The sequence below is a fragment of the Rhinatrema bivittatum genome, chromosome 1 (genome assembly GCF_901001135.1).
Source record: "Rhinatrema bivittatum chromosome 1, aRhiBiv1.1, whole genome shotgun sequence".
Lineage (NCBI taxonomy): Eukaryota > Metazoa > Chordata > Amphibia > Gymnophiona > Rhinatrematidae > Rhinatrema > Rhinatrema bivittatum.
Window position 1 is genome coordinate 258,351,246 of NC_042615.1, and position 21,505 is coordinate 258,372,750.

Sequence of the window (21,505 nt, forward strand, 5' to 3'; positions counted from 1 at the left end):
ATGGAATTGCCACATTTCCTTAAATATTATTTTCTAACCATGTATATATATTTTTTTCTTTATAATTTAATTCAGATTTTCTGATGTCAAGCAGCTACAATGTGCCACACTGTATCACGTGACCTGTGTCAAGTGAAAGGACTCTAAAGAGCTTTCTTGTAAACTGAAATAGAACTGAAAATAGAACTCTATTTGCTTAACATTAAATGATATATACTGTTGGTGAGATGTGATTTTTGTTGTCCAGTGGTATTTCTAGTTAGAGGTAGCTTTATTGAAAAAAAAATTAAAGACTTGATCTAAAGATAATCCAGTACCCAAATATTAAAGTTAAAAGCAATTTATCATACTTCTTTCAAAATGTTGACTAGACTGAAATGTTTCCCAAGGTGTGTGTAGTGCTAACATATGAATTTTTTTATCTTTGTTACAGATTGTTCCCAAACCCATAGCACTGGAACCATGTTTTGGCAACAAAGCAGCAGTCCTCTCAATATTTGTGAGGTTACCTCGAGGATTAGGAGGTATTCCTCCACCAGGGCAGTCTGGTAAGTAGAATCCTTGTATAGGGTGGTACATATCTTTGCTCTCAAGAGCTTGTAACTAACAGCCAAAATATAAAATTTTTAATAAATTAAAACACATGAAAAAATGCTTCTGATTATATAATTTTTTCCAGGTATAAAAATCCGCTAACAAAACTTGTCCTGTTTTTCCTTAACCCTGCTACGCTGGAATCCAGAATTTTCCAGTGCTTTTCTACCTATTATCCTTCTACTCTTCATTTACCCAGTAGTTATTAAGGGACAGACAGTCTGTCATGGATAGGTCTCTGTTTAGTAATAAAGTCATAGAAATCACTATTAGCATTTTCCATTGGGCTCCCTCTATTTTCTGCCCCTTTCTTTTTTTGCCCTGCGGTTTCTTCCTGCTCCTTTGGGTTTTCAGCTCAATTGGGAAAACAGCCTCTGTTTAACTGCAGCATCGTTAGCCTTCATTCACAACAACCTGGAGATTTTTCTTATATTTTATATTCCCGTAACCAACTCAGCTCAGCCACCACAGAGATACAAACAAGGGAATCCCAAATAGTGTTCCCTCTAGAATCTGGATAACATGGATTTAGCCAAAGGGAAGTCTTGCCTCACAAACTTGGTACATTTTTTTGAGGGCTTAAATAAACATGTGGATAAAAGAGTCAGTTGATGTAGTGTATCTGGATTTCCAGAAAGCATTTGACAAAGTCCCTTACTGAGACTACTTAAGAAATTGCGGATTGCCAATTGGTTAAAAGATAGAAAAAAGAGTAGGGCTCAATGGTAAATTTTCTCAATGGAGAAAGGTGAATAGTGGAGTGCCCCAGGGATCTATTCTGGGACCAGTGCTTTTTAATATATTTATAAATGACCTGGAAACGGGAACAAGTGATGTGATCAAGTTTGCAAATAACACAAAATTATTAAAAGTTGTTAAATCATAAGAAGATTGTGAGAAATTGCAAGAGGACTTACAAAACTGAGAGACTGGGCATGCAAATGGCAAATGAGATTTAATGTGGACAATGCAAAATGATGCACTTAGGGAAGAGTAACCCAAATTATGTCTACACAATGCAAGGTTCCACATTAGGAGTCAACTCTCAGGAAAAAGGATCTAGGTGTCATCGTTGAAAATACATTGAAATCTTCTCATTGTGCAGCAGCAGCCAAGAAAGTAAATGGAATGCTAGGGATTATTAGGAAAAGAATGGAGAATAAAACAGTGAATATCATAATGCCTTTGTATCACTCCATGGTGTGACCTCATCTTAAGTATTGTGTGCCGTTATGGTCACCACATCTCAAAAAAGATCTAGCAGAACTAGAAAAGTTACAGAGAAGGAAAACCAAAATGATAGAGAATGGAAGAATTCCCTTATGAAGAAAGGCTAAAGGGGTTAGGACTCTTCAGCTTGGAGTAGAGATGGCTCAGGGGAAGATATGATAGAGGTCTATAAAATGAGTGGAATGGAACTAGTAAACAATCAGTCATGTACTCCTTTGAAAAGTACAAACACCAGGGAACATACAATGAAGTAATAAATTTACAACTAATAAGATGGAATATTTTTTTACTCAACACATAATTAAGCTCTGGAATTTGTGGCCAGTGGATGTGGTGAAAACTATTAGTGTAGCTGCATTTAAAAAAAGATTTGGACAAGTTCCTGGAGGAAAAGTCCATAAACCATTATTAAGGCAGAGTTGCAGAAATCCACTGCTTATTCTTGGGATAAGCAGTTTGGAATCTATCTTCCCCTTAGGATCTTGTCCAGATACCTGTAATCTGGATTAGCCACTGCTGGAAACAGGATACTGGGCTTGATGGACATTTGGTCTGACCCAGTATGGCAAGTCTTATGTTATTTTCTAACATGGACCCAAGTCTGACTGCTAAGTGACACCACTGAGCAATGGCTGAGACTCCCTCCTCCATAGACTCTGAATGTTGCTTTTATCATCATTATTTATTTTCTCACACTTTTCCAACAAGAATTCAAAGCATATTACAGCAAAGGTTTAGGTTTACAATACAGCAAGGAAGATTACAGTAAAGGTATAATACAACGGTTAATAGTGAAATTCTTTGCAAATAAGATACAAAGGTAGCATAGTGGGGCAGATATAGCAAGTATTGTGAGGTTTTTGATGCAGTGGATCAGGTCTTTAGTCTGAGGTTCTGGCTCCCAGACGAAATTGCTACATAATGTCAGATAGGATAGTTGGTGATTCAGTGCAAGTGGAGGCATAAAGAGGATTCAGAATATATAGGGTTTAAAAAGGTAATAAATATAGTGGAGCAAATAAGGGTACCTTATGAAATTTTGGTTTGGTAGTCCAAGTGGAGCAATTAAGATTTTGGCTGTGGGCAAGGTTTTCGTTTTCTTCAGTTGATCTTTAAACACATGAACTCATCTACTGCATTTGATCCTCCGCCATTAAAATTCATTACAAATTTTGTTTTAATATTTTCTCGCCTCTCTTAAATATTGTAAACACTAGGGTGGAGCAAGGTCTCTTACCTCGCAACTCAAAATTGTTAAAGTAAGGCCAGTGCCTTTTCAATCGTCTTTTCAATATTGGAGTTCACGATCAAACACTATGCTGGTTCATGGCTTTCTTAGAAGGTAAAACAATGATGGCGAACTCCAGTCCTCGAGTGCCCCAAACAGGCCAGGTTTTCAGAGAAGGGCTACCAAAATAAGGGGAATGGAACAGCTCCCCTATGAGGAAAGACTAAAGAGGTTAGGACTTTTCAGCTTGGAGAAGAGACGGCTGAGGGGGAATATGATAGAGGTGTTTAAAATCATGAGAGGTCTAGAACGGGTAGATGTGAATCGGTTATTTTCTCTTTCGGATAATAGAAAGACTAGTGGGCACTCCATGAAGTTAGCATGTGGCACATTTAAAACTAATCGGAGAAAGTTCTTTTTTACTCAACGCACAATTAAACTCTGGAATTTGTTGCCAGAGGATGTGGTTAGTGCAGTTAGTATAGCTGTGTTTAAAAAAGGATTGGATAAGTTCTTGGAGGAGAAGTCCATTACCTGCTATTAATTAAGTTGACTTCGAAAATAGCCACTGCTATTACTAGCAACGGTAACATGGAATAGACTTAGTTTTTGGGTACTTGCCAGGTTCTTATGGCCTGGATTGGCCACTGTTGGTGACAGGATGCCAATCCTGTCACCAACAGTGGTGGACCCTTGGTCTGACCCAGTATGGCATGTTCTTATAATGAGGCAAATCTTTCGTATACATATTCATTATAGATATCCTGAAAACTGGCCTGTTCGTGGCATTCGAAGACTGGAGTTTGCCATCACTGAGAGAGAACATACGGAGTGTTTTGAAATAGGAGAAATAGAAATCTGATAATGACGTTAAATCCTGCAATCCATCCTGTAGATACAATTCCAAAACTGTTACCAGTGATTGCGAACACTATCGCTCCAATCGTGACAGCCATAGTAAATCTCTCACTTAAAGAAGAAATAGTCCCTGAGGTAATAAAATGTGCTACCCTCAAGCCAATTTAAAAAACAGAATCTAGATCCCACTATTTTAAACTATTTTAGACCTATATCTAATCTCCCATTTTTAGCTAAAATTTTAGAGAAATTAGTTCAAAAACAACTAACAGAGCACCTGGAAAAGAATAATAATCTTTTCCCAGCCCAATCTGGATTTAGGAAAAACTATAGTACAGAAACGTTATTGCTTGCACTATCAAATACGGTACTAAGGGGTTTCGATGGTGGACAAACTTACCTTCTAATACTATTAGATCTTTCAGCAGCCTTCGATATAGTTAACCATGCAATACTTATCAATAGATTACAAGAAATTGGAATATCTGGAATAACTTTGCAATGGTTTAAATCATTTTTTGAGAACTGTTCATACATTATCCAAATTAATAATGTAAAATCAGATAAACTTCCCTTTGATACAGGTGTGCCACAGGGCTCAGCATTGTCAGCTACCCTGTTTAACATGTACATGTTACCCTTGTGCCACCTACTGTCTGGATTAGGCCTAACATATTTTATCTATACAGATGACATTCAGATTTTAATTCCAATAAATGAAACTTTGGGAAAGGCATATAAATTGGCAACCATGTACTAAAATATTATTAAGCACCTGCTTACGCATATGAGGCTAAGCCTAAACATTAATGAGACTGAAATAATTCTACTAGAAAAAAAAAAGACAGGATTTCCCTCCGTACATTTCATACGATAACAGTATAACAATTAAGCCAACAGATCAGCTTAGAGATCTCGGGATAATAATAGATAATAATAGAACTCAATCTTAAAAAGCATATTACAGCTAAAATTAAAGAAGGTTATGGCAAACTAATGATACTGAGGTGGCTTAAGCCATTATTAACGGAGGAAGATTTTAGAACAGTACTGCAGCTTTTAATTTTTTCAAATACAGATTATTGCAATTCCCTGTTATTAGGCCTATCAAACTTTACAATACGCCCTTTACAAATTTTACAAAACGTGGCTAGGATTTTAACGGGGTCAAAAAGAGTGATCACATCACACCCGAACTGCAAAATCTTCACTGGTTTACCCATCAGATATCACATACAGTACAAAGTACTCTGCATTTTACACAAAATAATTTATGGAGAACAAACGGATTGGTTAAACACGGCAATTTGATTACACAAACCCCAGAGAAATTTGAGATCAGCCAATACAGGAATGCTAACAATACCTTCAGTTAAATCAGCCCATCTTAGTCAAGAAAGAGAGAGCAGTATCTCCCTCGCTGGCCCAAAACTATGGAACAAAATGCCTGTTGAGTTGAGGACCCAAGCAGAAAGAAAATCATTCAAAAAGAATTTGAAAACCTGGCTTTTTGGAACCGCATTTGGAGGGATTGACTAAGAGCTATTTTATATGATTTTATATATTTTTACAGAATGAGGCACTTAATTCTTAATAACTGAAAGAGAGAAATCTATAGCATTTTAATTAAGTATTTTAATTTTTATTAGATTGTATTTTATTGTGTTTGCCTATTCTATTTTGTTTTTAGTTATATTTTAGGAATAATTGCTCTTTAGTTAATTTATTGTTATTTATGTTTTATACATAGAAACCGTTGTAATGGCCAGTCTGAACAACGGTATATAAGAGATTAATAAATAAAAATAAATAAAATATTATATCCCAGTAACCTAAGTTGTGGAATTCCCCATTGTTCAGTTTTATCCCCATCTTATTTAATTTAATTCTTGCCCCTCTCATTACTCTGATTCAAAGTCTAGGTTTTAATTCCTATTTTCATGCAGATGATATACAGATCATTTCCAGTTTTAATTTCAAAACATCTGTTTTGCTTGCTCAGTTTAATAATGGTCTTACTGAAATTACAAGTTTGTTAAAGGTTTTTAAACTTGGTCAACCCAGAAAAATAATAATCTTTATGGTTTGTAGGGAAAAAGTTGTACTGAAACTATTCCTACTCCCTTGAATGGTAAAACTATACAACTACATGAAGTAGTCATCACCCTGGGAGTCCGTTTAGATTCTACTTTGTTTTTCAGCTCATACCATACATATAGTGTAGATATATTTTTACCTCTGGTTTCTTAGATAACTGACCTTTTTTGGTCAAAATGATTTGAAAACTCTTACTCATTGACTCGTGCTCAGTAGACTGGATTATTGAAATGCTCTTCTTTAGGCTCTATCCACCATTCAAATCAGACGAATGCAAGTTGTACAAAACACAGCAGTCAAAATCATTTTAGTAAAAAGCTTGATCATGTGACACCTTTACTCATAGAGGTTCATTGGCTACCAGTATCAGCTCATATTATTTTTAAGCTCTGCTGTTTAACAGTCAAAGCTTTCAAAAGGGCTACCCTTTTATATTGAGCAAACTTCATTAAACCATATTCTCCCGCTCGTCCACTTTGTTTCTCACAGTATGAGTTGCTGACCCTGCCATCACCAAGAGAAATAAGACTCAAATTACCAGATAATCCAGTTTCTCTTAACTTGCCCCAAATATATGGAACTCTGCCTCTTGCTATAAGGTTTGAAAAAGAGTATTTAAAGTTTAGAAAAGATCTTAAAGGTAATCTCTTCTTTCAGATTTATTCACAGGGACAGTAACTTTAAAATCGCACATACAAATGTGGCGCAAGTGTACATGCGCTAGAATGTTATTTCGTATATGTACTCACATTATATAAAATACACCTAACGCATGTATGTGTGCTCCTAATTTTAAGCAGTTACATAAGGAAACATTTGTATATTTTTCTTAGGATTTGTCATCTTTTATGCACACACGTGAGCACGTTTTATAACATGCGCACCTGAAGGAAGATCGCAGCTTTACCAATTAGTCCACCAGTTTGCCCATTCTATCTCTAGGTCAGTGGTTCTCAACCTTTTCCCCATCATGACAGACCATGCTCACATGAGTGACACTGCTCATTACAATTCACGGCGGAAATAAAAAAAAAATAAAGGCCCAGTATTATTTTTATTGTTAAGAATGACACAAGGGAAAGATAAGTACTCTATCTGAACAGAAAATGCATAAATAGTAAACATCCCATACCAAAACAGCACCAATTTCCAGCACTCAAATGGTAACCACCTTACAAGGCAAAACTGAAAATTACATCAGGCCTTAAAACTCCAATACTCCTCCTATTAGGAAAACGGACCAAGTCAGGCTGCTATAGAGCCCTTTACAGAAACTACATGCCAACAGAATACCTAACCTCAGTCACATGTACAGACCTTCACCCAACAAAGACCATAAAGCATAAATGGAAACATGCAGACAAAAACTGAACTGGAATCCGCAACAAGCCAGAGAGACCGTATGCAGTGTAAAAGGAAAAAGAGAAACATCACCAGTCCTCATAAAACAAATCAAGAAATATAAAATCAACAGCAGTAAAACCATAATTATAGAAAAAACAGGTTATTTCGAAACAGCTGATGAATAGAATATTCAATAATTAAAAACTCATATCAAAAATTTCTAGATACCAATAAAATACTGGGCAAGATCGAACATCACAGTGGATTAGTTCTTCTGGTGGCCCCGGATTGGCCCAGACACCCGTGGTATGCAGATATGCGGAGGCTTCTCATGGAGAGTCCCCTTTGCTTCCCCCCGCATAGGGACCTTCTCCAGCAAGGTCCAATTCTTCACAAGGATCCAACTCAATTCTGTCTTACGATCTGGCCCTTGAGAGGGCTCACCTGGTGAAGCGGGGATATTCGGCGGCCTAAATCACCACCTTGCTCTGCTCGCAGAAGTTCAGTGTCCCTGGCGTACGTACGGATCTGGAGAATATTTGAGGCCTGGTGCGAGGAATGCGGGGTGCACCTGTAAACAGCCAAGATCCCCCATGATTCTGGAATTTTTACAGGATGGCCTGAACAAAGGATTGTCTCTCAACTCCTTGATGGTCCAGATGGTGGCCCTCTCCTGCTTCAGGGCCAAGGTGAGTGGAACCCACCTGTCGACGCATCCGGGCTTGGCCTATTTCCTAAAAGATGTTAAACACCTCCGACCATCCATAAAGTGGTCCCCTTCTGGAACCTCAATTTAGTATTGGACTTCCTAGCAGGGCCTTCCTTTAGACCACTACACAAGCTGTCGCTACGCCTGTTAACACTAAAGACCGTGTTCTTGGTGGCAATATGCACGGCTCATCACATCTCTGAACTATAGGTGCTGTCATGTTGGGAACCATTCCTTTGCATTATCTCCTCCTTCTTACCAAAGGTAGTCTCAGAGTTTCACCTGAACCAGTCCATTTCCTTACCATCCCCAGATAGACGCAAGGACATGGAAGACTACCGCCTCCTACGCCGTTTAAACGTCAGTAAACATTTAGTGCAGTATCTGGAATGTTCAGAACCAGTGCACAAGACTGACTGCTTGCTTGTTCTTCACGGGGGAAGAAAACAAGGCAAAGCAGCTTCGTGAGCTACCATAGCTCCCTGGATCAAGGAAGTGATCACGGGAGCTTATGTGGAGGGCAGGGAAGCCTTTACCCCTTAGGGTTAAAGCGCATTCCACTAGGGCCCAGGCAGTATCCTGGGCGGAAGCTAAGCTACTATCTCCCATCGACATCTGTCGAGCAGCAACGTGGTCTTCCTTGCACACCTTCTCCAGGTTCTATTGCCTGGACGTCCATGCCCGAGGGGATGCAGCCTTTGTGAGGGCAGTGCTAACCGGACCATGGGCAGCCTCCCGCCTCATTTGGGATTAGCTTTTTTACATCTCATTGGTCCTGAGTCCATCTGGCTACAAGCTGGGAAATGGAGAAATTACTTACCTGATAATTTAGTTTTCCTTCATGTAGACAGATGGACTAAGCGTCCACGACTGCCCATGAACAGTACCAAGGAATCGCCCATGAGGTGAATCTAGATTCCATGAAGTTATGGGTAAGCTATTGCCCTATCCCTAGTTCAGGGCATCTATAGTATTGCTGGGATCCAGTGCTTATGTTTGGTTGAGTACTGTTGAGGTCTCCAGTTTTTTAATCGTTTTTTTAAGCAAGTTTTTTTATTTATTTTATTTTATTTAAAACATTTATATACCGGCATTCGTTGTGGACATCATGTCTGTTTACAGTCAACAAGTTAAGTTAGGAAAATTACATTTTAACAGGGAAGTTCAACTGGGAGATGGGGTAACGAAAGGCAGCTAAGAAGGACAGAGTAAAAACCAACAAGGATCTTCGTGGTGAGGAGATAACAAAACATAGTTCCTCAATATGAGGAAAAGAGGGTAGCCGTATTGTGGCTATTATAAAGTTGTATCCAAATTCTAATCAAGTTTTTCAATAGTATGTCCACAATGGCTTTTGAAGAGAATGCTGAATGGTTGAGGTCACTGCAGGGGTATATCTAGGGTGACGTCAGCTTTGAAACCTGACTTTGTCTCCATCTGTTAGCAGAGGAACACATAACCCATTGGTCCTGAGTCCATCTGTCTACACTAAGGAAAACAAAATTATCAGGTAAGTAATTTCTCCAATCTAGGGTGATGGTGAGGTCTGCCACCTTCGCACCAGGTAAGTATGTTACCAGGCAATCCTCACACCCACCAGCCACCCAGCTGTCTACATTCCTAATAATTGAATCAACTATGATGGCCAATCTTAACCCATCCCCCCTGGGGAATAGCTCTGGGAAACACATCCTCAGTGCAAGGGGTCAGTGCATCACCTGGAGAGCAGATCCTTGCTACAGGATAATTTCCTGCTGCACCAGGTTGATGCTCGCCAACCAAGAGACCTTCCTCCTCCTCCAAGGTAACACTGAGCTGCCAGACAAGAGTTGGGACTTAGCTACTGTGTCCTTGAGGTCTCATCTGTGTACCTCTTTGTCTGCCTCAGCTCCTCCAGCTCTGCCACTCTAATCTCCAGAAATCAGACTTGTTCTCTGAGCGGTACACATATAACCAGGTGCACACATACAACCTCTCAGCAGCAGGTAAAATATCATAGAAATATAGATAGCAGGGTGGCTGGTGTACGTGAGGACCGCCTGGTAACTTGCCTGCCTGGTGCGAAAGTGGCAGACCTCACACGTCACCTAGATAGGATTATAGACAGTGCTGGGGAGGAGCTGGCTGTCATGGTAGATGTGGGCACCAACGACATAGGAAAATGTGGGAGAGAGGTTCTGGAAGCCAAATTTAGGATTTTAGGTAGGAAGCTAAAATCCAGATCCTCCAGGATGGCATTCTCTGAAATGCTTCCTGTTCCATGTGCAGGTCCCCAGAGGCAGGCAGAGCTCCAGAGTTTCAATGCGTGGATGAGACAATGGTGCAGGGAAGAGGGATTCAGCTTTAAGGAACTGGGGAAACTTTTGGGGAAAGGGGAGACTTTTCTGAAAGGATGGGCTCTACCTTAACCAGAGTGGAACCAAGCTGCTGGCACTAACTTTCAAAAAGGAGATAAAGCAGCTTTTAAACTAGAACAAGGGGGAAAGCCGACAGTCACTCAGCAGTGCATGGTTCGGAAAAATGTATCCTTGAAGGATACAAATGAAACAGGAGAATTAGGGCATCCCAACAGAGAGGTTCCATTAAAAGCAAACATAGTCCATATGCCTATATGGAAAAAATCACCAAAGCTAATGATTTCCGAATTATCCCAAACAACTGAAAAGCAGGTTGTTAAAACAAACAAAAAACACACTTTGAAATGTCTGTATGCCAATGCCAGAAGTCTAAGAAGTAAGATGGGAGAGTTAGTGTATAGCAGCAAATGATGAGATTGACATAATTGGCATCACAGAAACTTGGTGGAAGGAGGATAACCAATGGAATAGTGCTATATCAGGGTACAAATTATATCGCAATGATAGGGAGGATCAACTTGGCGGGGGTGTGGCACTTTGTCCGGGAGGGTATAGAGTGCAACAGGATAAAGATCATACAAGAGACTAAATGCTCAGTAGAATCTATATGGGTAGAAATCCCATGTGTGTTGGGTAAGAGTATAGTGATAGGAGTATACTACCGTCCACCTGGACAAAATGGTCAGACAGATGATGAAATGCTAAGTGAAATCAGGGAACCAAATCAATTTGGCTGTGCAATAATAATGGGAGATTTAAATTACCACTATACAGAAACAGTTAATAGAAAACGTGCAACGAACCACACTTATCTCACAAAACACGTTGCAAACAAATTTGAAATTTCGTGTGCTTAAGAATTTATCTCACGATGTGGACCACATCGTGAGATAAATTCTTAAGCACACGAAATTTCAAATTTGTTTGCAACGTGTTTTGTGAGATTTAAATTACCCCAATATTGACTGGGTAAATGTAACATCAGGACTTGCTAGAGACATAAAGTTCCTAGATGTAATAAATGATTGCTTCATGGAGCAATTGGTTCAGGAACCAACAAGAGAGGGATCTATTTTAGATTTAATTCTTAGTGGGACGCAGGATTTGGTGAGAGAGGTAATGGTGGTGGGGCCATATGGCAACAGTGATCATAACATGATCAAATTTAAACTAATAACTAGAAGGGGGACAATAAGTAAATCTGCAGCTCTAACACTAAACTTTCAAAAGGGAAACTTTGATAAAATGAGGAAAATAGAAAAAAACTGAAAGGTGCAGCTGCAAAGGTTAAGGGTTCAACAGGCTTGGACATTGTTTAAAAATACAATTCTAGAGGCGTAGTCCATATGTATTCCACGCATTAAGAAAGGTGGAAGGAAGGTAAAAGGATTACCATCATGGTTAAAAGGTGAAGTGAAAGAGGCTATTTTAGCCAAAAAAAATCCTTCAAAAATTGGAAGAAGGAGCCATCTGAAGAAAATAGGATAAAACATAAGCATTGTCAAGTTAAGTGTAAAACATTGATAAGACAGACGAAGAGAGAATTTGAAATGAAGTTGGCCACTGAGGCAAAAACTCATAATAAAAACTTTTTAAAATATATCCAAAGCAAGAAACCTGTGAGGAAGTCTGTTGTTAGATGACCAAGGGGTTAAAGGGGCTCTTAGGGAAAATAAGGCCATTGCAGAAAAACTAAATGAATTCTTTGCTTCCGTGTTTACTAATGAGGATGTTGGGGCGATACCAGTTCCGGAGATCATTTTCAGGGGTGATGAGTCAGACGAACTGAACGAAATCACTGTGAACCTGGAAGATGTAGTAGGCCAGATTGACAAACTAAAGAGTAGCAAATCACCTGGACCGGATGGTATGCATCCTAGGGTACTGAAGGAACTCAAAAATGAAATTTCTGATCTTTAGTTAAAATTTGTAACCTATCATTAAAATCATCCATTGTACCTGAAGACTGGAGGGTGGCCAATGAAACCCCAATATTTAAAAAAGGCTCCAGGGGCAATCCGGATAACTATAGACCAGTGAGCCCAACTTCAGTGCCAGGAAAAATAGTGGAAACTATTCTCAAGATCAAAATCGTAGAGCATATAGAAAGACATGATTTGATGGAACACAGTCAACACGGAATTACCCAAGGGAAGTCTTGCCTTACAAATCTGCTTCATTTTTTTGACGGGGTTAATAAACATGTGGATAAAGGTGAACCGGTAGATGTAGTGATTTGGATTTTCAGAAGGCGTTTGACAAAGTCCCTTATGAGAGGCTTCTACAAAAACTAAAAAGTCATGGGATAGGAGGCGATGTCCTTTCATGGATTACAAACTGGTTAAAAGACAGGAAACAGAGTAGGATTAAATGGTCAATTTTCTCAGTGGAAAAGGGTAAACAGTGGAGTGCCTCAGGGATCTGTACTTGGACGGGTGCTTTTCTATATATCTATATATATATATATATATCTATAGATATATATATATATCTATAGATATATAGATCTATAGATATATATATATATCTATAGATCTGGAAAGGAATACGATGAGTGAGGTTATCAAATTTGCAGATGATACAAAATTATTCAGAGTAGTTAAATCACAAGCAGACTGTGATACATTACAGGAGGACTTTGCAAGACTGGAAGATTGGGCATCCAAATGGCAGATGAAATTTAATGTGGACAAGTGCAAAGTGTTGCATATAGGGAAAAATAACCCTTGCTGTAGTTACACAATGTTAGGTTCTATATTAGGAGCTACCACCCAGGAAAAAGATCTAGGCATCATAGTGGATAATACTTTAAAATCGTCGGCTCAGTGTGCTGCAGCAGTCAAAAAAGCAAACAGAATGTTAGGAATTATTAGGAAGGGAATGGTTAATAAAACAGAAAATGTCATAATGCCTCTATATCGCTCCATGGCGAGACCACACCTTGAATACTGTGTACAATTCTGGTCACCACATCTCAAAAAAGTTGTAGTTGCGATGGAGAAGGTACAGAGAAGGGCAACCAAAATGATAAAGGGAATGGAACAGCTCCCCTATGAGGAAAGGCTGAAGAGGTATGGGCTGATCAGTTTGGAGAAGAGATGGCTGAGGGGGGGATTGATAGAGGTCTTTAAGATCATGAGAGGTCTTGAACGAGTAGATGTGACTCTGTTATTTACACTTTCGAATAATAGAAGGACTAGGGGGCATTCCATGAAGTTAGCAAGTAGCACTAATCGGAGAAAATTCTTTTTCACTCAACGTACAATAAAGCTCTGGAATTTGTTGCCAGAGGATGTGGTTAGTGCAGTTAGTGTAGCTGGTTTCAAAAGAAGTTTGGATAAGTTCTTGGAGGAGAACCCCATTAACGGCTATTAATCAAGTTTACTTAGGGAATAGCCACTGCTATTAATTGCATCAGTAGCATGGGATCTTCTTAGTGTTTGGATAATTGCCAGGTTCTTGTGGCCTGGTTTGGCCTCTGTTTGAAACAGGATGCTGGGCTTGATGGACCCTTGGTCTGACCCAGCATGGCAATTTCTTATGTTCTTATACATGTGATACTTGATGCAAAAGACTGGAAGGCCCTCCCCCCCCCCCCTTGCTGGTAGAATGCTGCCTTCATCTTAATTTTGTTCAGTTCCTAGTTAAGTTTAGGTTGCTCTGGCAGTAGGAATGCATATAATTAGGGTCCTTTAAATTTATAAGTGTATTCATTATTTATCTGGTAGTGATCTACAAGGGGATGAGTAAAGTATTGATACGGCCCGGGGCAATCCTGAGTTTAAGTTAAAAGGCAGACACATTTTTTTTTTTTTTTTTTTTTTTTAATGTGAAAGTGTCACCTGCCTATAAATCAAAGGATGAGCTAGGGGTGGGTAGATATTGTACTGTATTTCTATGTGTGAGATGATTGTGGTTTTTATTATCCTGGCCTGAGCTATAGAAAAGGTGCAAAATAAATTTGACAAAAATATTGCCCTCTTGTTGCCAGTGTTTTGTTTGTAGTTTTTCTCCTACCTTCTCTCCACCTTTGGTTTTTTTTTTTTGTTCTTGAAGAGTCATTCGCTAGGGAGCCTTATGTGTAACTAAAGTGAACTGTTTGTCTTCAGAGAAAGTAAAGTTGCTTACTGGTAATGGGTTTTCTCTGAAGACAGCAGTTCACAAGTCACAAAATCCCCTACATCCCCTCTTTTAATTGTCTCCCCTGTTCCCAATCTACCTCAAAGCTGTTATATGGATCTAAGAGTAATTCCATAATGCAGAAACTGTGGTGCTTGAGTAGTGGAAGGCTTTTATGCCTTTCCAGAAAGCTCTGGAATCTATATGCATGGCAGCAAACATGGGTACTTAGCCATTGTTTATGAAAGCTAAACTGTTGTCTTCACAGAGCACCTGTTACAGGTAGAGTGTTAAGCAACTTTGCTTTCTTCAATGGCCTAATATGTTAAACTTTTTTGAGCTCATTAAGCTTAGACTTTAAGGGAATTAGTATGAAATCTTGCCTAGACCACACACACTTTCAGAATTGTAAGTAATATTCCCTTATTTTTCCATGTTTGCTGCCTTTTTTTTTTTTTTTGCTTTGTGGGCTTGTCCATTCTCTGGAGTTGATGCTTGTCAGTCAATTAGAGGGCCTTTTCAAGCTCATTTACAATACCTCCGCTCTTGTAGGGCACCTGTTAAGAGGTTTTGATATCTTGAGGGATACCTCTAGCTCCCCCTTTCAGAGGCTTACTCAAATCTTACTTGTCTTGGAAGCCAGGTAAACTATATACCAGATAAGTGCCTGGATTTTTGTTTGAGACCCCAGTGGATTTGCACATTTTTAGCCTTGGCTTTTCACTTAGGGCTGGTATAGAACATGCACCTTTCCTGGGACTGCCAGAAAATATTTTTCTTTCAGTTTTGGCACGAACCATGTGTCTGTTTCAAATGACTCATGCCTATATTTTAGCAGCTGGTACAAGTCACAGTGCACTCCGAACCTGACATAAATCTAGAGGTTAGGGTGGATTATACTCCTGTCTCGGGCTCGTTGTTCATTTAGAAGTTGCTGCAAAGTCATGTATAGTTTTAATTTCTATGGCTTATTCTTGGTTCACTATTTCTAGAGTCCAGGGGTCTGAAATTAAAGTTGCAGATTGAGAAGGGTGGATCTGTGCACATTCATTCTTGTTTCCTTTCCAAAAGGAAATATAAATCTTTGTTTCCCCTTATGTAACACATGTATCTAGGTTCTGCCATTCTTGTAATATTACTTCCGTCTTTAATTCATGTACTGGCAGCAGTCTGTTCATTTTGTATGTATTTAGAAGCTGTTTTATAATCTTTATAATTATAAACTGTCCATTCTATAAAGCTTAGATTCACTGAATGATCTCATTTTGTTGGAAAGAGAATAATTTTGTATGCTTCTTATCCTGCTGTAGACTAGGGTATTTGTAAAGAGATGTTACCTTTGCTATAGCAACTTTTAGTTTAGCTCACTGTTCTTCCACTTCACCAACCCCCACCCCATCACGCCAGTGCTTCATTAAGCTACTTCCCATTGTACCAGAATTGCTATTTTTGAAACTGAGAACTTTTAACTTTGTAGGACTTTTCTCTGTCTTGGTTCTTACGTCTAGCCATACTGTCTGATAGTCAATGAAATAAGGTGGGCATCTACCCAGATATTAGAGATATGGTCCCCATTTATAAATACCAGGTCCAGTATCGCATTTTCCCTCATAGGTTTCATCACCATTTGTTTGAGGGTAGCCCCTTGAAGGGAGTCAAGAATCTCTCTATTTCTAACTTGATCTGCTGATGGGATATTCTGATTAATATCTTGCAGGTTAAAATCTCCTGCCAGGTGACAAGCAGCAGAATGTTATGTTTCATAATATATTTAAAAGCCCAGGTCCTTTTTAAGATCCGTGTAAATGTTTGCTGCTATTTGTACTCATTCTTGCTTCTGTTTTATCTCATATACTACCATTGAAATTACACTGAAACACACAGCAAAAGTTAAATATTTGTACTAAGTTAATTGATGTGTGAAACCCTAGTAGAACTGACAAAGTTAAATAGGTTTAGTTTGATATAAATAGTCTACTAAATACTTCAACTGGACTAAGTTCAGAGTAAATATTTTAGCTTTCTCCTCCCCAGAAGCTGAAAGAAACAGGAGCTAGCTGTTTGGGTAGCTTTGCAGAGTTTGTTTCTGCCCTAAAGTTAAAGGATTTTCTTTAGAGGATAGTATTTCCCCAGCTCAGGAATAGTCAACTGGCAAACCACATGCAGTTCTTTTGAGCTCAAGCTGCACTTTCTGACTGCTGATGCACATACAAATCAGTCTGCCTCCTGCAAACAATGATGCCCCCTTCTCATCAGCTGACTCAGCAAAAGTTGTAAACTTAGTTTCCACTTGAGCTGGCTGCTGAGAAAAGGGAGGAGTTGGCCTTTGCGCTGCTCCCATTCCAAAGTACTCCATAGACCTTGACGTGACCCAAAGTGCTGCCTCAAACTGCCCCAGAGCAGTGCAGTGAGCTGCCAAACACTTCTGCTGCAGCTTTTCCTCACTGTTTTCCTCTGCTAATATAACCTCCCCCTGCCAATGCTTGGTTGTGGCAAAAAAATACAGTTTGTGGCTTTCCAGCCTTTTCCTTCCCTAACCTAGAGACATCTCCCATGGAAGTTCAACGGTCCACAAATACCCTGTTCTCATGGGGGCCTTGCATGGTCGTCCCCGTCCCCCCCGTCCCCCCGTCCCCCCCAACCACCAATGTAAGTAAAAATATTTTTTAAAATGTATTCACAGGCGACTGCTGTCATTTCTACATTCCAGAGGGGAGAAGAGTGAGTGTGTGAACTTGTACGTGACTCATTGAGCGAGCAAGTGTGTGTCTGTGTGCATACAAGAATGAGCATTTGATTTAGTGTGTGTATGGAAAGCGGAGGATTTTTTTAAAATCCTTTTTGATGTAACTGCTGTTTTGAAAAATGTTATTGCTATTTGGGAAATTTTTTAAAAATGACTTTTTAATTATTGGATGTTCTATTTATCAGTCATTTGAAATTCTTTGTATTAGTATGGTTTTATTATTATGATGATCCATATTCATTTTATTGTTTGATGTTTTATGAGGAATGGTAATGTTTCACTGCCACAGGATCTGGCGCTTTGAGCTTTCCAGTTCGTTGTTTGTCTACATGTTTCTACTTATGGTCTCTTTATTCTGTATTTGATGAGTTGCATGTGTGACCAAGGTGAGGTATTCTGTTAGCATGTGGTTTCTGTGTAAGGATCTATAGCAGTTGTGTCTTTACAATTTTAATAAAGCGAGAACTGGAGGTTTTAGGTATGTTGCTGATTGTTTGTTCCTGCCTGGTTGGCTGGCATCCAGTGTTAGAAATTCAACAGTACATTTTGGAAAATCCTTTGAATGGGCACATGGGTGAATCCATTTAGAGAACCATAATTACATAATTAAGCAATGTGTAATGAGCACATCTAAGAAAATGAGTAAAAAAAAAAAAATGTTGATTTTTGGTAATACCAAAGTATAATGCCCTATAAATGTTAGCAAAAAATATATATATTTCCTAGCGTGTAGCAGATGAACTCAGGACCAATGGGTATAGTGTGCTCCTGATAGCAGTTGGAGACGGAGTCAGATTTCAATCTGATGTCAGCACTACATATACCCTGCAGGAAGCTCTGATCTTCAGTATTTTTCCGTCTCCTTAGCAATTTGGGACTCTGCACACGCTTGCTCAGAGTTAGGAAATCCAAACCAAAGAAGAAAGAAAATTCAAAATTTTACCTCTACAATACAAGCCCTGTTCTCCTGTGGTGATACCTAAGGGTCCCTCCCCCAGTTGAGAATTCCTGAGGTGATTTCCAAGATCCCTCAGAGGTAAGCCTCAGTCCAGCAACCGGTTCCCAGCGTGGACTTAGCCCCCAGGAGGGTGCATGACCAAGCGCAACGGCAAAGGTATTTCCTTCTCCCCCCGCAGCCAGAGATCGCCCGGCACGAGACCAGGGAGCTCTGTGACAAGGTAAGGTAAAAAACTTTGTCTCCAGTCTCCGAGGCTCAAATAGCTGCACAGATCGCCCGTCGGCGTCTATCCCATCGGGTTGAGCAGCCCCGTCCAGGCTAGATCCCGATCGGGCTCGAGAGTCCTCCCACGTGGAGACCCTCCGGGGGGGGGGGGGGGGGGGGGGGGGTCGCCATCTTAATCACGTGGTCGCTGGCGCCATTTCCCCCCCTCGATTGCCGTACTGTCCGCCTAACTGAGCCATGCGCACAACAGCGAGCCGGGTGCATAACGTACATGTGCGCACAGCGGCGTACACATAAGTGCCGTGCGCACAGCTAGGCGCACAACTGTACCAGGCGCATAGCACCATCTCAACAGCACCGGGTGCACAAGTTCAGCTGTGCACAGAGGCGGGCACATACTGGCCTGCACGCATATCTTCGCAGCCTGCACGCACACCCCTCTGAGCACCCAGAGCGAATATCTAAGCCTCCAGGTGCAAGCATATAAATGCACAGACCAGGTTTGAACGCCCCTACGCGCACAAACCATGGCACCACCGGCCAAGAAAGCCAAAGCACAAGCCCTCTGCCCAGCCTGCCACATAAGAGCTGCGCAGTACAAAGAGGCTACTGCCCTGTGCCTACAGTGCGAGATGGCTCTGGGAGAACTAGGGCAAGGTCCCCCCCAGCTAGTACAGGAATCTGGATCCACTGATAGTACCCAGGATCTCTCTATATACCCAGCTCGGCCCTCCAGACGGAGCCGTCGGGGAACGCCGCTGGGTTCAATATAGACCCAGGAACCTTTTCCTGGGTGGAATTCTTTAAAGGACTGCAAACCTTCATCCAGGCGCAATCGGCGCCACCATTGCCATAGCCTCCACTAGAGGACCCAAACCTCCTAGGCCCTTCTCGGCCTCCCAGAGACGTGCCTCCTCCGGACAAAAGCCTAACCTTAGGGGACACGGAGACCTCTGAGGAAGACCAAGACTCCCTGGAGGAAGGGGAAATCCCTCCAGGAACGGAACCATACCGAACCATGATGCGTTTTTTCTCCAAAGACTAACTACCAGACCTCGTGTCCGGGAGCCTGAGGGAGCTGGCCATCCCAGACACAAGTGCCTCAGCGGAGCTAAAGACGAACCCTCTTCTGGTCAGCTCTCACGCCATTTCCCATTGCTGCAAGCCATACAACAGTTGATCGACCTGGAATGGAATGCCCCGGAGGCCAGTTTCAAGGGAGGACAGGCCCTAGAAGCCCTATATCCACTGGAACCCCCAGCCAAAGAACTCCTGGGGTCTCCCAAAGTAGACACCATGGTCTGCGCAGTCACAAAGCGCACCACCATTCCAGTCGAAGGAGGAACGGCACTTAAGGATGCCCAAGACAGACGTCAGGATTCCATCCTTAAACAGTCATTTGAGGCAGCAGCTATGTCATTGCAGATCACTGCCTGCTGTGCCGTGGTGACATGCACATGCTTGTCACAGGCCAGGAACACAACCACCCATAGAAACATTAGAACCAGCAATATCCTTCCTCATGGATGCGACCTCCGATCTGGTGTTCACTTCAGCCAGGGGCATCTCATCCATTGTGGCAGCCAGAAGGCAACTCTGTCTCCGAAGCTGGTAAGCAGAGGCAACATCCAAGACTAAACGAGAATGCCGTTTAAAGGAAACCTCCTGTTTGGAAGCGAACTGGAGAAGTTACCCGACAAATGGGGCGAATCTCCAGTACCTCGGTTACCGGAGGACAGGATCAAGAGAAGCCAACGCCCTTCTCCCTGAACATCCAGGGGCAGAGGATCACAGCGTTTCCGACCGTACAAGAATACATACCAAGCACCTCGCCCCGCAGGCAGGGGCCAGTCCTTTCGGAACAAACACAAGAGGGGAGCCGGCTCAGGTCCAGGCCCCAGCCGCACCCCACAATGAGAATCGACAGATCCATCTACAGGAAGAAGCCATAGGGGGCAAGCTTGCCCGATTCTACCAAAGGATGGGTCAAGAACATCAGACTAGTGGGTCCTAACCATCATTCGAGAGGGATACTTTCTGGACTTCCACAGCATCTCTCCAGACAAAGTTGTGAAATCTCCCTGCCATTCCCCCTCCAAGAGGATGGCAGTGGAAACCACACTAACCAAATTGCTCGCCTTAAAGGCTATAACACTGGTGCCCACGCACCAACGAAATACTGGACACTATTCCATCTATTTTATCGTCCCCAAGAAAGAGGGAATGTACCGGCCCATACTGGACCTCAAGTCGGTCAACGGCTACCTGAGGGTACCATACTTCCGCATGGAAACCCTACACTCGGTCATAAGGGCAGTACAGCCAGGAGAATCTCTGACCTCCCTGGACCTGTCAGAAGCCTATCTGCACATCCTAGTCTATCACAATCATCAGCGCTTCCTATGCTTCACGATCCTGGACCATCGCTACCAGCTCAGAGTGCTACCCTTCGGGCTAGCTACAGCCCCTCGGACATTCACCAAAATCATGGTCGTAGTGGCGGCGACACTGAGGAAAGAAGGAATCCTTGTTCACCCATATCTGGACGATTGGCTGATCAGGGCAAAATCTCCAGAAGAAAGTCATCAAACGACCACCAGAGTCAAGAATCTCCTGGAGAACCTCGGATGGGTCGTCAACGCAACCAAGAGCTGTCTGCAGCCCTCCCAATCTCTGGAATACCTGGGAGTCCGGTTCGACACCTAACAGGACAAGGTCATTCTTCCCCTTACAAGGAGAAGGAAATTGAGGGACCAGTTGAGAAAACTGTTGAACGGTGCTCGCCTCACGGTATGGGACTACCTACAAGTCCTCTGACTCATGACATCAACCCTAGAAGTCGTACCATGGGCAAGGGCCCACATGCGACCACTACAACGTTCCCTACTGTCACGATGGAACCCGATTTTCCCCGGACTACACCATCCGCTTCCAGTTACCGGCGGTACAGATTCAGCTCCTATGGTGGCTTCAAGAAGACCACCTGAGCAAGGGAGTAAGGCTATCCCCACTGACCTGGGTCTTGCTCACCACGGATGCG

General features: G+C 41.5%; 1 protein-coding gene across 1 annotated transcript in view; it reads left to right on the forward strand.

The window, feature by feature from the left end:
* ATRN (attractin) overlaps positions 1-21,505 on the forward strand; it is a 504,108-nt gene that overhangs the window by 457,766 nt on the left and 24,837 nt on the right. The window contains exon 28 of the mRNA XM_029594051.1: positions 434-548. Coding sequence (XP_029449911.1) covers positions 434-548 — 115 coding nt within the window. The remainder of the gene's footprint in view (positions 1-433; positions 549-21,505) is intronic.